Source organism: Heterodontus francisci, chromosome 1 (genome assembly GCF_036365525.1).
Source record: "Heterodontus francisci isolate sHetFra1 chromosome 1, sHetFra1.hap1, whole genome shotgun sequence".
In the NCBI taxonomy this organism is placed as follows: Eukaryota; Metazoa; Chordata; class Chondrichthyes; order Heterodontiformes; family Heterodontidae; genus Heterodontus; species Heterodontus francisci.
The window spans coordinates 13,613,950-13,629,968 of NC_090371.1; the positions used below are offsets into that span (position 1 = coordinate 13,613,950).

Here is a 16,019-nt window from a genome sequence, read left to right on the forward strand (position 1 = left end):
CAAGAGATATGGGAAAGTAGAAGATCAACCATGATCTTATTGAATGGTGAAGCAGGCTCGAGGGGCCATATGGCCTACTCCTGCTCCTATTTCCTATGTACTTATGCACTCACAGTTGCAGTCACTCTGCTTAGACACCCACCCATCCATACTCACAGTTGTGCTCATACTTCCACCTGCACTCACTCTAACACACACACCATAATCTAAGCACACAAATCAAAGTAAAAGGATTTTTTTTTCATTTTTTACTAAAACAATATTTACCAACAGAAAAAAATAGTTTCTTTTTACACTAGACCTCTAATTGCAAACTTAAAATAAAAAAAACACACAATGACAAATAATTCATATATAGCTTAAAGATAGGAATAGTACAAATTCAAACCAGTTTGCTATGGTTTCTAAGTTTACACTGAATATAACCAGCATCAGTAATTGGATCAACATTCAAAGTGCGAAGGCTGCAACTCTGTTGCAATCTCTAATCAAGTTATATACCTAGAATGGTACTCAGAGTAGGTTTATACATATATATACTTTAAGTAGGAACGCAGGATATATATGTGTTTTTTAAAAGATAGTCTTTTGTCTTCCGTTGATCTCGACTTTCTCTTCCACCATTACGACCCAACTTTTGATATCTTTTCCTCCTTCTCTCTCTCCAACTCAAATCCTCTTCTAATGCTTCTCTTCGTCCTCTGCTCCCTATCTCTTCCATTTGTCAAGAAATATAATTCTTAGACATCTCACTCAGAAATCTCTCATCTCTCTTTGTAACTCTCCTGCGAATTTTTTCCATCCAGAATCATCTCCCATAAACCAGATGCAACGGAAATTCAGTAAGGAGATTTTCTCAAAGGGCTTTTTTTTAAATCTTTTATCTTGTACGTTAGTTTATTGAAGAGTTTTTTTTAATTCAGGTGTGTTTGTTGTATTCTTGTTGCTTCAGTGGGGTTTGGTGGGGGTGAGGTGTTAGAGCTGATCCTGTTACACCGTGGAGCCCATCATCGACTCTGTCTCTGGGTCTATCTCGTTCTGGTTGGAATCGAGTCCAGAGAATTTTACTTTCAAGCCGTCCACGGGATGAACCACTGGCACGGTCAACATGCGGGGGAAAGTCCTGGTGGCCAGTTCAAACCTGCTGCTGCTGGCCAGCTCCATTGCCAGCACCTTCAGGATGAGCTTAGCCAGCTCCTTGCCCAGGCAGCTCCTGATGCCCCCTCCAAAAGGGATGTAACTGAATCGGTCGCCTTTGCTCTCGTGCCGATCTTCTCCAAAGCGGTCGGGGTCAAAGACCTCAACATTCTGGAATATAGGAGCCGTGTCGTGCGTGTCCCGGATGCTGTACAGAACGCTCCAGCCTTTGGGAATCTGGCACCCCTGAAAACAAAACCAAGGAAATAGTTAAATGCTCAATTCAATATTTTAATTCAGTCTATTACTAAATTAAATAACAGGAGGGGTGGCTCACTCTAAGGCAATGCTCCAATAGAAGGAAAAGAAAGACTTTCATTTGTATAGCGCCTTTTGTGACCTCCCAAAGTGCTTCACAATGAAGTACTTTTGAAGTGTAGTCATTGTTGTAATGTAGGAAAGGCAGCAGCCAATTTGTGCAAAGCAAAATCCCATGAACAACAATGCAATAATGACCATTTAATCAGTTTTAGTGAAGATGGTTGAAGAATAAATGTTCACCAGGACACCAGAGAGAATGCCCAGATCTTTTTTTCAATGGCTCTGTCCGTATTGTTTGCATCCACCTGAGAGAGCAGACAGGGCCTTATTTCAACACATCATCTGAAAGACAGCATGTCACAGAGTACAGCTGTCCCTCCATACTGCACTGGAGAGTCAGCCTAGATAATGTGCTCAGGTCTCCATAGCAGGAATTAAACCCTCATCTTTCCTAGCTGAGAGGCCAGACTGTTACCCACTAAACCAAGACTGACAATGCTGGTATGGGTAGTGACACAATGTCATAGTAATACAGAGTGGGATGGCATCATGTAAAAGTGCTTAATTCCCCAGCACTATCATCCCTCATCTCAAGCAGCACAAAATCAATGTAGAAATATCACAGGAATTTACAACACAGAAACAGGCCATTAGGCTAAACTGGTCCATGCTGATTTTTATACTCCACAAAAGTATCCTACACCTCTCCTCATCTAACCCCATCAATATATCCTTCTATTCCTTTTTTTATCGTACATTTATCTAGATTCCCCTGGAATTTGCCTCAACTTTTTTTCATTCGTTCATGGGATGTGAGCGTCACTGGCAAAACCAGCACATACTGTCCATTACTAATTTTGCTTGAGAAGGTGGTGGTGAGCTGCCTTCTTGAACCGCTGCAGTCCATGTGGGGTAGGTACACCCACAGTGCTGTTAGGAAGGGAGTTCCAAGATTTTGACCCAGTGACAGTGAAGGAATGGTGATATAGTTCAAGTCAGGATGGTGTGTGGCTTGGAGGGGAACTTGTAGGTGATGGTGTTCCCATGCACTTGCTGCCCTTGTCCTTCTCGGTGGGTTCATGGTTCATGGGTTTGGAAGCTGCTGTCGAAGGAGCCTTGGCGAATTACTGCAGTGCATCTTGTAAATGGTACACACTGCTGCTAGTGGTAGAGAGAGTGTATATTTAATGTGGTGGACTACTCCCTATGTTAGCAAGTTCCACAATGCAAACATTTTCTGGGTAAATAAATTCCTCCTGAATTCCCCATTGGATATTAGTGACTATCTAATTTTTATGACCTCTAGTACTGGTCTTGCCCACAAGTGGCAACATCGTCTTTCCATCTGCCCTAACAAAACCTTCCATCGAAAAATGAATGAATAAATAATAATAATAAATTATAAATCAATTGCCAGGAAAGTCAGTTCAAGATCAGAGAAGCACTTGGACAGTTCAGTCCTTTTGGAATGGTGACAAAAGGGAAAATGGAGGTTTATGGATCAGACTACTTAGGGAGATGATGGAAGCAGATTATATTGATTAATAATTCAAATAAATATTAGATAGATTTCTTTCAGAAAATCACATTTTGGGATACAGTATCTGTGTAATTTGAGACATGGCATGTGGTAAGTGCAACATGCTTGGGAGGAATATGTGATTTTGGAGCTATGTTTTCCAAAGCTCTCCACCACGGGGGTTTTCCTCACTTCATGTCTGGATCTGTTGTAAACTCATTGATAGAGATTAAATGCTGAGATTAGTTCAACAGCTCCTTTGATGTGTATCATGTATCTACCAGAATGGCAGGTCAACGAGATGGATCTACTGAACTCTGTGCTATTGACTGCACTTCAAAAACACTCCATTGGCTGTAAAGCGCTTTGGAAATTACTGAGTTCATGAATAGGGCTCTATAAACACAAGTTTTTTTTAATTCCTATTTATATCTATTTGAGGGAAGAATTTGATTCAGAAAATCAAGAGGTAAAAGGGAGGGAGAAACCTAATCACTTTACGGGAGAAAAAGTACTAGGAAAACTATTGGGACTAAAGGCGGTCAAGTCCCCTGGACCTGATGACCTGCATCCGAGGGTCACTTAAAAGAAGTGGCTGCAGAGATAGTGGATGCATTGGTTGTAATCTTCCAAAATTCCCTAGATTCTGGAAAGGTCCCAGCAGATTGGAAAACCACAAATGGAACACCTCTGTTCAAGAAAATGGGGGGGGGGTGGGGGGGGGGGGGAGGTGAAGGGGGCAGCAGAAATCAGGAAACTATAGGCCAGTTAGCCTAACATCTGCCATCGGGAAAATGTTAGAATCCATTATTAAGGAAATAGTAGCAGGACATTTAGAAAATCATAATAATATCAGGCAGAGTCATCGTGGTTTTGTGAAAGGGAAATCATGTTTGACAAATTTATTAGAGTTCTTTGAGGATGTAACAAGCAGAGTGGATACAGGGGAACCAGTAGGTGTAGTGTATTTGGATTTCCAAAAGACATTTGATAAGGTGGCACATAAAAGGTTGCTACCACAAGATAAGAGTTGTTGGGAGTAATATATTAGCATGGATAGAGGATTGGCTAACTAACAGGAAACAGAGAATCAGGATAAATGGGGCATTTTCAGGTTGGCAAACTAACTAGTGGAGTGCCACAGGAATCAGTGCTGGGGTTTCAACTATTTACGATCTACATTAATGACTTGGATGAAGGGACCGAGTATATTGTCAACAAATTTGCAGGTGATACAAAGATAGGTAGGATAGCAAGTTGTGAGGAGAATACAGAGTGTCTGCCAAGAGATTATAGATGGGTTAAGTGAGTGCCCAAAACATTTGGCAGATGGAGTATAACGTGGGACATTGTGAGGTTGTCCACTTTGACAAGAAGAATAGAAAAGCAGAATATTATTTAAATGGAGAGAGATTGTAGAATGCTGCAGTACAGAGGGATCTGGGTGTCCTGCTCGCATGTAGGTACAGCAAGTAATTAGGAAAGCAAATGGAATGTTGGTGTTTATTGCAAGGAGGATGGAGTATAAAAGTAGGGAAGTTTTGCTACAGCTGTACAGGGCACTGGTGAGACCGCACCTAGAGTACTGTGTACAGTTTTCGTCTCGTTATTTAAGGAGAAATATATTTGCATTGGAAGCAGTTCAGAGATAGTTCACTCGGCTGATTCCTGGGATGAGGGGTTTATCTTATGAGGAAAGGTTGAGCAGGTTGGGCCTAAACTCAATGGCGAATGAGAGGTGATCTTATTGAAATATAAGATTCTGAGGGGGCTTGACAGTGTAGATGATCAGATGATGTTTCCCCTTGTGGGGAATGTAGAACTAGTGGGCACAGTTTAAAAATAAGGGGTCTCCCATTTAAGACAGAGATGAGGAGGAATCTCTTCACTCAGAAGGTCATGAATCTTTGGAATTCTCTTCCCCAGAGAGCAGCAGAGGCTGGGTCATTGAATATATTCAAGGCTGAGTTAGACAGATTTTTGATCTACAAGGGAGTCAAGGGTTATAGGGAAGGCAGGAAAGTGAAGTTAAGGCACCAATCAGATCAGCCATGATCTTACTGAATGGCAGAGCAGACCCGAGGGGCTGAATGGCCTACTCCTGCTCCTGTTTCTTATGTTCTTATATTCTTATGATTCGCACTTACATCCAACTCAAACGTCTGCAGTGCTGTCCTGTAACCACCCGAGACGGGTGGCAGCAGACGTAGAACCTCCTTGATGACGCAGTCCAGATACTTGAGATGCACCACTGTGGCCATCCTAGGCGTCTCCTCACACTTGCAGCCGTTGTGAAGGATCCCGTTATTCCTCAGCTCCTCCTGCAATTTCTCCAGTACCACAGGGTGCTGCAGGAGCTGAAGGATCAGGGATGTCGTAGCACTGGAGGTGGTCGCAAAGGCAGCAAAGATCAGTTCCACCGTAGATTCCTGGAGGGAAACACATAGAGAATGACATCAGTTTACAGCAGGATCAGGCCATTTGGTCCAGTTTGTCCAGATACGTATTTATATTCCACAGAGCCTCCTCCCAACCCTCTTCATAGGAACATGGGAACAGGAAGAGGCCATTTAGCCCCTCAAACCTATCCCACCATTCAATTAGATTGTGGCTGATCTGTACCTCAGCTCCATTTATCTGCCTTTGCTTCATACCGAACATAAATGTATCCATCTCAGTCTTCAAAGCTCCAAATGACCCCCCACAACAGTTACAGCCTTTTGGGAGAGAGCGTTTCAGATTTGCACTCCCCTTTGTGTGAAGAAGCACTTCCCGATTTCATTCCTGAATGGCCCAGTTCTAAGTTTAAGATAAAATAAAAGCAAAATACTGCAGATGCTGTAAATCTGAAATAGAAACAAGAAATGCTGGAAATACTCAGCAGGTCTGGCAGCATCTGTGGAGAGAGAAGCAGAGTTAATGGCTGGAATGTTTCAGTGGGCGGACTGGAGCCAGACTCCCAGCCTGGGAATCCTTCCCGTATTTTACAGATCCCCAGGCTTTAATTGGCAAGAGGCGGGACTTCCACCCACCCCGCCTTAGTCCCAGCAGCGCCACTGGGAGCGGTGGCCACTGTTGGAACTGCAGCCCAGCCGACACCATGGACCCGAGAGAGTGGGTAAGTTTGGGTTGCCTCACCAGGGGGTTCGTTTGAGGCTAGGGGATCGTTTGGGGGGAGTGGGGGGGCATCTTTGATCCCGGGGGTGGGTTGGGCGGCGGGGGCCATCAGCGATCGCTGGGTGGCCTTTCACATCTCCAGCACACCCGCTTGCCACGGGTAAAATACCCATGGAGGCGGGCGAGGGCCCTGAAGTGGCCGTTAAGTGGCCACTTAAGGGTCTTGATTAGCCTTGGGCAGGCAGCCGTTTCCCATCCTTCCCCCACCCCCTCCCCCACCGCCGGACCCCGTAAACTTGTTCAGATGCGGAATCGAGGCGGGTAGGCCTCCCAGAGCCTTCCGCTCAATTTTACGCCACCCACACACTACAATCCTACCTGCTGGGGCGGCGTAAAATTCAGGCCAATGTTTCAGGTCAGTGCCTTCATCAGAACCTGAAGAAGGGACACTGAGCTGAAACGTTATCACTGCTTCTCTCTCCACAGATGCTGCCTGACCTGCTGAGTATTTCCAGCACCTCTTGTTTTTATCTAAGTTTAAGGTCATGTCCCTTTTTTCTTTATTCCTGTCCAGAAGAAATAGCTTCTGTGTACCTCGCCTATCTAATCATCTTAACATAAAACATTTCCATCAGATCGCATTGCAGATATATGTCTGGTCTAGACGATGGTGGCATTGGACTCACAATTCATGGCAATTTGTGGTGGGATTTAAACTCACCTTCTGGGTTATTAGTCTGGGTCTCTATCTTACTAATCCAATAATATCACCACTACACTACACTTTACTACACATCACTCACACGGAGATCCCGTTGCTTGCAGTAGGCCTCACACAAGCTTCTGTCACACCTGACTGATCTCCTTAGGGGAGAAGTATGGGAAGGGTCTCTTTGGAATCAAGGTGGCTTCCAAGATGGCACACCTTGGCAACAGAAGCTTGAAACCAAGTGAACTCACTGGGGCAGACTCAGAATCTAGTTCTTTACCATACTCCAGGGCATCAGCGGATGATTGACCAGCCTGACTGTCTCGCTAATGCCACTTGTAGAGCTAAACTAGTCACTGGGTTCTGGAATCCTCTTCATGCAGCTCCAGATGTTCCTGAAACCCAATGCCTTAGCAGATAGAGTGGCCAGGCTGCACCAGCAGCAGGAATTGTCCCAATGTTCTATCAGTGTTCCAGCACAGCCTATTAATACAATACCAGAGTTCTTCCCTACATGAACCACCCTGTCTAATCCCACTCTCCTGCTCACTCTCCCTTTAATATCCAACCCAGTCTAATCCCACTCTCCTGCTCACTCTCCGTACCCTTTAATATCCCATCCAGTCTAATCCCACTCCCACCCTCACTGCCCCCACTTTAATATCCTACCCCAGTCTAATCCCACTCTCCTGCTCACCCCCACCCTCTTTAATATCCCACCCACTCTCACCCTCACTGCCCCCCCTTTAATATCCCACCCCATCTAATCCCACTTCCTGCACATTCCCCATGTCATTTAATAGTCTCATTTTCAAACAGTAATCTACTTCCCTTTGAAAAGAGTTTATGAATTCTGCTGCAACAGCATTCTCTCCCACAGGCTATAGGGTAGATCTTTAGCAATAGTGTAGAACGGTTGATAGCAAGTCGACAGCCTGGCTTACATCTCTCCCGAATTTTTATTTCCATTGAAGTCATCAGGAGTCATGTAAAACGGGCTGCTGACTCACTCACTATCACATCTCTTACTGCCGCAGAAAGTCAAGATCTACCTCCCTACAAGGTTTTTGTTTAACGTTTGCACTTGGGAAATGAACGTCACTGAGGGAGGATTGGAACATGTGTTGTCTGGATTACCAGTCTGGGTCTCACCTTCCTAATGCATTTGTCACGCATCTCTAATTGCCCTGATACAACTGGATGGCTTTAATAGGCCACTTCAGGGAGGCAGTTAAGAGTCTGCCACGTTGGTTTGAGACTGGAGTCACATATAGATTCAGACGGGGTAAGGAGAGCAGATTTCCTTCTGTAAAGGACATTAGTGAACTACTTTGGTTTTTAACAGCAATCCAACAGCTTTTACTGATAACAGTTTTTTATTTCCAGATTTTTCTTAAACTGAATTTAGATTCTCAACCTACCCTGATGAGATTTGAGCTTGTGTTCTCTGGATTGTCCTTACTAAACCAGTAAAATAAGGAATACCCCGACCCATACACTACAGCATAGGGCTGAGCTACAAGCTGAGCTATAAGGTTCACTAATGCCCTACAGTGAAGGGAACTTGCCATCCTTACCTGCTTTGGACCTACATGTGACTCCAGTCCCACACTAATGTGGTTGCCTCAATTAGGGCTGGACAATACACACCGCCTTGCGAGTGGTAACCACAGCTCAACAACAAATTAGCTTTCGCCTGACACCCAACTTTCTCAACACTCATAAATTTTATATGACATGCACGTGCTGAGAAAGAGTATAATGAATGGAATCACCTGGATCTTCGAAAAACAACCAGAGATGGTATTCACATATAAACCAAATAGAAATATTTTGATCCAAGCTTATCTATACAAGTCCCATTAAAAGAGGCAGCACTCAAAGGGAGAAAGGAGTCCAATTTGACACCCCTCTTTCCTCCGTCCGTCTAATAGGTTACAAACTAGTAATGTGGCAAAGGGAGAGACAAGGAGAGGTAACTAGTCGAAAACACATTCCCAGCAGCCCCATTCCCCTCCATTTAATCTGCCACAGGAGAGTTACAAAATGATTCCCCAATTCTTCAAGGCAAAAAAGAAAAGTTGCAGAATATTCCACCTTGTGCATATTTCCGCTATTCTACTCTAGCCTGCTATCTTCTACAGAAAATATTCCTCCTGCCTTCCCAACCTGCCAACTTCCTTCCCTCCCACAATGTATGAGAAACGACTGTGTCCAGTTTAGCGTTAGGCCATCTCCACCTATGCCTATCCCTATTAAACGCCTGCTCGGGTCTGCAAATGAAACCCGACCCGAGCCCGACAGAACCACATCTGACCCGAGCTCAACCCGGCCCGAGTTCTTTCATTTTCTCCCGCACCAAACCCGACCCAACCACCGTTAACCGAGCTTCTGTTTTTCACTTTTTAAGCTTGTGCAGATAAGCAACAAAAACTGTAACTGGATTTGAAATTAAAAGCAAAGTACTGCGGATGCTGGAAATCTGAAATAAAAACAAGAAATGCTGGAACCACTCAGCAGGTCTGGCAGCATCTGTGGAGAGACAGAACTCTGAAGAAGGGTCACTGACCTGAAACGTTAACTCTGCTTCTCTCTCCACAGATGCTGCCAGACCTGCTGAGTATTTCTAGCATTTCTTGTTTTTATTACTGGATTTGAAAGGTTGTTTAAAAAGTACATTAAGACTGGAGCCACATACCGGAGGTGGTGATAGAGTGTGTCCGATCCGGCCCGACCCGAGCCCGAATGCCAGACCCGGAACAGCAACCCAACCTGACCCGAACCCAACACATGTCATCGGATCCTGTCGGGTTCAGGTCAGGAAGCCATGCCCTAATGCCTATAGCCACCAGCTCTGTTCCCTATTGCATATCCAACACTCCATCTATGGACAAGGGTATGGCTTTTTTGGGGATAGGGAGTGGGAGAGTTAATTACCTTCAGCTCCTGCATGGTGAGTTCTTTTCCTTGCTCCCTGGCACTGTCTATCAGAATGTCCAAAGCATCAGAGTAATCTTTATCTTGTTTGCACTGTAATTTCTCACTGATGGCTTTCTCCAGGTACTTATGAAGGTTGTCACGGGCTCGCATACCCTGCAAGAAGGAGCAGCAGTCAAGAGATGAGGACACATTTCGTTCCTATTTGTCTGTAATCAGGCCAAATACACTCCGTAACTTGTTCAAAAGCAATGTACATTTATGTAGTGCCTTTAATATTGTAAAGTGTCCCAAAGCATGTCCCAGGAGTGTAATCAGATTAAATATTGACACCGAGACCCATTAGGAAAAGTGACCAAAAGATTGGTCAAAGAGGTAGATTTTGAGGAGAGATAGGTGGAAAGGTTTAAGGAGAGAATTCCAGAGTTTAGGGCCTCGGCTGCTGAAGGAATGGCCACCAATGTTCGGGCAATTAAAATTGGGATGAGCAAGAGGCCAAATCGGAGGAGTACAGAGATCTTGGAGGGTTGTGGGGCTGGAGGAGATCACAGAGATAGGGAGGGGCGAGGCCATGGAGCAATTTGAAAACAAGGATGAGAATTTTAAAATCATGATGTTGCTTGGCCAAGAGCCAATGTAGGTCAGCGAGCACAGGGGTGATAAAGGAACAGGAGTTGTTGCCAGTTAGGGCAACAGCTGCAGCGTTTCAAGTGAACTCCGAAAATGTCGGCCCACCCCCAATGTCCAATCCCCCTCCTCTTCTTTCAAACTCCATGCAGCATCTCCAATTGCATCTGTGTGATTTTTCACATTTCTCACAATAGCAATCCAACTGGCCTCAGCAAGTGAGGCAGTTATAGGCTGTGGGACCCTTAGGTCACTGACATTGGAATTGACATCGGCCTAAATACAGTCCATGTCTGATTATCACAAGGGAGAGGAGAAAGTACCATTCAATCATTCCGGGATGGATTTATGGTCAAGTCCCAGTGGTCAACAGACCAAGAACCAATAACCAACTACAACGTCCTCACCCGCACATTAAAATCTCAGTGGATTTATACATCCAATCTGATTAATGCAAACACTGCGAATGTGAGGGAGCTGGATTAACATCAGTAGAGATACAGTCAGTAACAAAGGGCGTGAGGGGAGAGGGGTTACTGAGTGACAGTGTGAGGAAGCTGGATTAATATCAGTAGAGATACAGTCAGTAACAAAGGGCGTGGGGAAAGAGGGGTTACTGAGTGACAGTGTGAGGGAACTGGATTAATATCAGTAGAGATACAGTCAGTAACAAAGGGCGTGAGGGGAGAGGGTTTACTGAGTGACAGTGTGAGGGAACTGGATTAATATCAGTAGAGATACAGTCAGTAACAGAGGGCGTGAGGGGAGAGGGTTTACTGAGTGACAGTGTGAGGAAGCTGGATTAACATCAGTAGAGATACAGTCAGTAACAAAGGGCGTGAGGGGAGAGGGTTTACTGAGTGACAGTGTGAGGGAACTGGATTAATATCAGTAGAGATACAGTCAGTAACAGAGGGCGTGGGGAAAGAGGGGTTACTGAGTGACAGTGTGAGGAAGCTGGATTAACATCAGTAGAGATACAGTCAGTAACAAAGGGCGTGAGGGGAGAGGGGTTACTGAGTGACAGTGTGAGGGAACTGGATTAATATCAGTAGAGATACAGTCAGTAACAGAGGGCGTGAGGAAAGAGGGGTTACTGAGTGACAGTGTGAGGGAACTGGATTAATATCAGTAGAGATCCAGTCAGTAACAGAGGGCGTGGGGAAAGAGGGGTTACTGAGTGACAGTGTGAGGGAACTGGATTAACATCAGTCGAGATACAGTCAGTAACACAGGGTGCTAGGGGAGAGGGGTTACTGAGTGACAGTGTGAGGGAACTGGATTAACATCAGTAGAGATACAGTCAGTAACAGAGGGCGTGGGGAAAGAGGGGTTACTGAGTGACAGTGTGAGGAAGCTGGATTAACATCAGTAGAGATACAGTCAGTAACAAAGGGCGTGAGGGGAGAGGGGTTACTGAGTGACAGTGTGAGGGAACTGGATTAATATCAGTAGAGATACAGTCAGTAACAGAGGGCGTGAGGAAAGAGGGGTTACTGAGTGACAGTGTGAGGGAACTGGATTAATATCAGTAGAGATCCAGTCAGTAACAGAGGGCGTGGGGAAAGAGGGGTTACTGAGTGACAGTGTGAGGAAGCTGGATTAATATCAGTAGAGATACAGTCAGTAACAGAGGGCGTGAGGAAAGAGGGGTTACTGAGTGACAGTGTGAGGGAACTGGATTAATATCAGTAGAGATCCAGTCAGTAACAGAGGGCGTGGGGAAAGAGGGGTTACTGAGTGACAGTGTGAGGGAACTGGATTAATATCAGTAGAGATACAGTCAGTAACAGAGGGCGTGAGGAAAGAGGGGTTACTGAGTGACAGTGTGAGGAAGCTGGATTAATATCAGTAGAGATACAGTCAGTAACAGAGGGCGTGAGGAAAGAGGGGTTACTGAGTGACAGTGTGAGGGAACTGGATTAACATCAGTAGAGATACAGTCAGTAACAAAGGGCGTGGGGGGGAGAGGGGTTACTGAGTGACAGTGTGAGGAAGCTGGATTAATATCAGTAGAGATACAGTCAGTAACAGAGGGCGTGAGGAAAGAGGGGTTACTGAGTGACAGTGTGAGGGAACTGGATTAACATCAGTCGAGATACAGTCAGTAACACAGGGTGCTGGGGGAGAGGGGTTACTGAGTGACAGTGTGAGGGAACTGGATTAATATCAGTAGAGATCCAGTCAGTAACAGAGGGCGTGGGGAAAGAGGGGTTACTGAGTGACAGTGTGAGGGAACTGGATTAACATCAGTCGAGATACAGTCAGTAACACAGGGTGCTAGGGGAGAGGGGTTACTGAGTGACAGTGTGAGGGAACTGGATTAACATCAGTCGAGATACAGTCAGTAACACAGGGTGCTGGGGGAGAGGGGTTACTGAGTGACAGTGTGAGGGAGATGGATTAATATCAGTAGAGATGCAGTCAAACTTGATTGTGGGACTCTGTCTTTGAGGCAGTGCCTATGTTAAGTGACCTACCTTTCTGTAACCACTAAACGGAAAGTCAAGGGGTAAGGAGAAGAGGTTGGCGACGAGTTGTTCGAAACTTTCCGACAGTAGATTCAGTTCACTCTCGGAAACACGGAACCCCAGTAAGACCCGGACTGCAATGCGGAAGGTCAGTTTCTTGGCCTCCTGGTAGACTGTAATGGGTTCCCCACTGCTGCTCCAGTCTCGGATGCCATCCTGGATAGCTTGCTGGATCTTGGGAAGGTAACATTCCAGGGCATCGTGGCTGAAAACCTTGGCCAAGATCTGGGAATTGAAACATATAAATGGAGATTTTAATTCATTCTCTCTGTGTGGGTGTCACTGGCAAGGCCAGCATTTATTGCCCAGTTTGATTCAAGTGAGTGTTGTGTGAGGCTAATTCAGAGATTGTTAAGAGTTCATTTCGTTGGGGTGGGACTGGAGTCACATAGAGGCCCAGACTGGCTAAAGTCATCAGGTTTCCTGCCTTAAAGGACATTAGTAAACCAGTTAGGGTTTTTATGACAATCTGACAGGTTGATGGTCACTTTTACTGAGACTAGTCCATGATATGAGGAGACGGGATAAAGTTTAATCACCGCTTTGTTAAATGCTCTCACACATTAACTTCAAAGTTCACCGTTGTAAATACTAAACACTATAAGCACTACTGAATGGGGATATATCTTGCTTATTTTATTAAGCCTTTTGTTTTCATCTTTTTTCTTAAACTGAGTTAAAACGCTCATATTTCTGTGCCGGGATTTGAACACTCCTACATTATTGGATTATTAATCCAACAGCAGAACCACTAAACTACTCATACCCCCAGACAGTGAACTGTCTCAACACCTTCACTGCTCCCTTCCTCCTGTGGTGAGGGGTATGGTGATGGGGAATTGAGCAATATGATGAGGAGGGATTGAGGGATTCGGTGAGGAGAGATTGAGGGATCCAGTGAGGAGGGATTGAGGATAAAATGAGGTGGGATTGAGTGATTTTGTGAGGAAAGATTAAGGGACACAGTGAGGAGGGGTTGAGGGATACAGTGAGGAGGGATTGAGGGATACAGAGGAAGGATTGAGGGATACAGTGAGGAGGGTTTGAAGGATACAGTGAGGAGGGATTGAGGGATACAGTGAGGAGGATTTGAGGGATACAGAAGAGGGATTGAGGGATACGGTGAGGAGGGATTGAGGGATTCAGTGAGGAGGGATTGAGGGATATGGTGAGGAGGTTTTGAGGGATATAGTGAGGAGCGATTGAGGGATACAGTGAGGAGGATTTGAGGGATACAGTGAGGAGGGATTGAGGGATTCAGTGAGGAGGGATTGAGGGATATGGTGAGGAGGGTTTGAGGGATACAGTGAGGAGGGATTGAGGGATACAGTGAGGAGGATTTGAGGGATACAGTGAGGAGGGATTGAGGGATTCAGTGAGGAGGGATTGAGGGATATGGTGAGGAAGGTTTGAGGGATACAGTGAAAAGGGATTGAGGGATACAGTGGGGAGGGTTTGAGGGATACAGTGAGGAGGGATTGAGGGATACAGTGAGGAGGGATTGAGGGATATGGTGAGGAGGGTTTGAGGGATACAGTGAGGAGGAATTGAGGGATTCAGTGAGGAGGGTTTGAGGGATATGGCGAGGAGGGTTTGAGGGATACAGTGAGGAGGGATTGAGGGATTTAGTGAAAGGGATTGAGGGATTCGGTGAAAGGGATTGAGGGATTCAGTGAGGAGTGACTAAGGGACACAGTGAGGAGGGCTTGAGGGATACAGTGACGAGGGATTAAGGTATCTGGTGAGCAGGGATTGAGAAATACGGTGAGAATGTGGGTAGGTTGGTAAATGCATCAAAAATGGTTGGAATTTTTGGCCAAATGTTTTTTTACTTTCCTGACGCATAACTAAGAGCTAATTCTGATGTGAATCAGTCATTGTTTATAGGGGAGAATGGAAACGGCGGAGAGACCGTACATTGGGAGCACTCAGACTCGGAGGGTAATGGAACAATCCAGCTCCTGACCTTTAAAAACAGCCTCAGTGGAGGTGGTTTTCCTGGTCTAGGAATAGGTAAGATTTTCCTGGCCCCGTTTCTTCACATTTATATAATTCTCTTTCAGCTGTCTACTGTTTAAATAATATCCAGGTTCCCTTTTAGCCTCAGTCTGGCTCCACCATCCCTTCTGCAGTTATTCAATCCTATTTTTCTCAATTATAACGCTGGCTCTATATTCTGTGTCAAAGTATTTAATTTACAGTGACTCTATAATGTGCAGGAGCTTTGGGGAATCAACGCCTGATTTCAGTGATGGTCAGACATGTACCGTGAATCAGGGACAGAGGAACATCTGGCAAAGGTTACAAATGACAGGACTGGTAAAATGCAGACACTCCTGCACACTATTGGGAGCACCATATTATGGTACCATGATGTACCACGGCCATTGTGAATTCTCGCAGTGTAAGTTGCTATGTACTGGTAGTGTAACACACTGCAGGCTTGTAATACAACGCACTGCAGTCTCGCAGTGTAACAAACTACAGGCCTACAATATAACGTCTGTAGTCGCAGTGTAGCATGCTGTAGGTTTGTAATATCACATGCTGTGAGCTTCCACTGTATTGTAATGAATACTTGCACCTTGCAAACTCTGACTGATGACTGTGCACACTGCCCTCACAAGGAGAGAGAGATGGAGAAGGAGAGATTCTGAGCTGTGGTCCTCGGGGAAATGAGCACAGTCAAGATTATCGAGCAGACTGAATATTCATCCAGGTTTACACTCTAAGCATTAGAGAACCGATTTGGAAATACTTCGCTCATACAAGACTGCAGGATGCATGGGGAGTGGAATATTGCAGTGCAAGAAATGTATTACTCAGTTACAATCACTTGCAATATAGTTGTCAGAATTCAGCATCGGGACTTGTGAGCGCTGGGTCTCTGATCCTTATGTTAAAAATACGAGAACATGTAAAAGAAAGACTTGTATTTATAAAGCACCTCTCATACACTCAGAACATCCCAAAGAGCTTTTGACATGTTGTCAGTGTTGTAATGTAGGTAGGCACACAGCAAGCTCCCAAAAGCAGCAATGAGATAAATGACCAGATCATCTGTTTTTAGTGATGTTGATCGAGGGATAATTATTGGGCAGGGCGCTAGGGAGAATTCCCC

General features: G+C 45.1%; 1 protein-coding gene across 2 annotated transcripts in view; it reads right to left on the bottom strand.

The window, feature by feature from the left end:
- Window positions 1–273: 273 nt before the first annotated feature.
- LOC137373843 (cytochrome P450 26B1-like) overlaps window positions 274–16,019 on the bottom strand; it is a 28,207-nt gene continuing 12,461 nt past the window's right edge. For both annotated transcript variants that reach the window (XM_068039417.1, XM_068039333.1), the window contains 4 exons: window positions 12,848–13,123; window positions 9,741–9,896; window positions 5,125–5,406; window positions 274–1,383 (listed from right to left, as the gene is read on the bottom strand). In XM_068039417.1, the coding sequence (XP_067895518.1) occupies window positions 991–1,383; window positions 5,125–5,406; window positions 9,741–9,896; window positions 12,848–13,123 (1,107 nt within the window). In that variant the 3' untranslated portion in view covers window positions 274–990. The remainder of the gene's footprint in view (window positions 1,384–5,124; window positions 5,407–9,740; window positions 9,897–12,847; window positions 13,124–16,019) is intronic.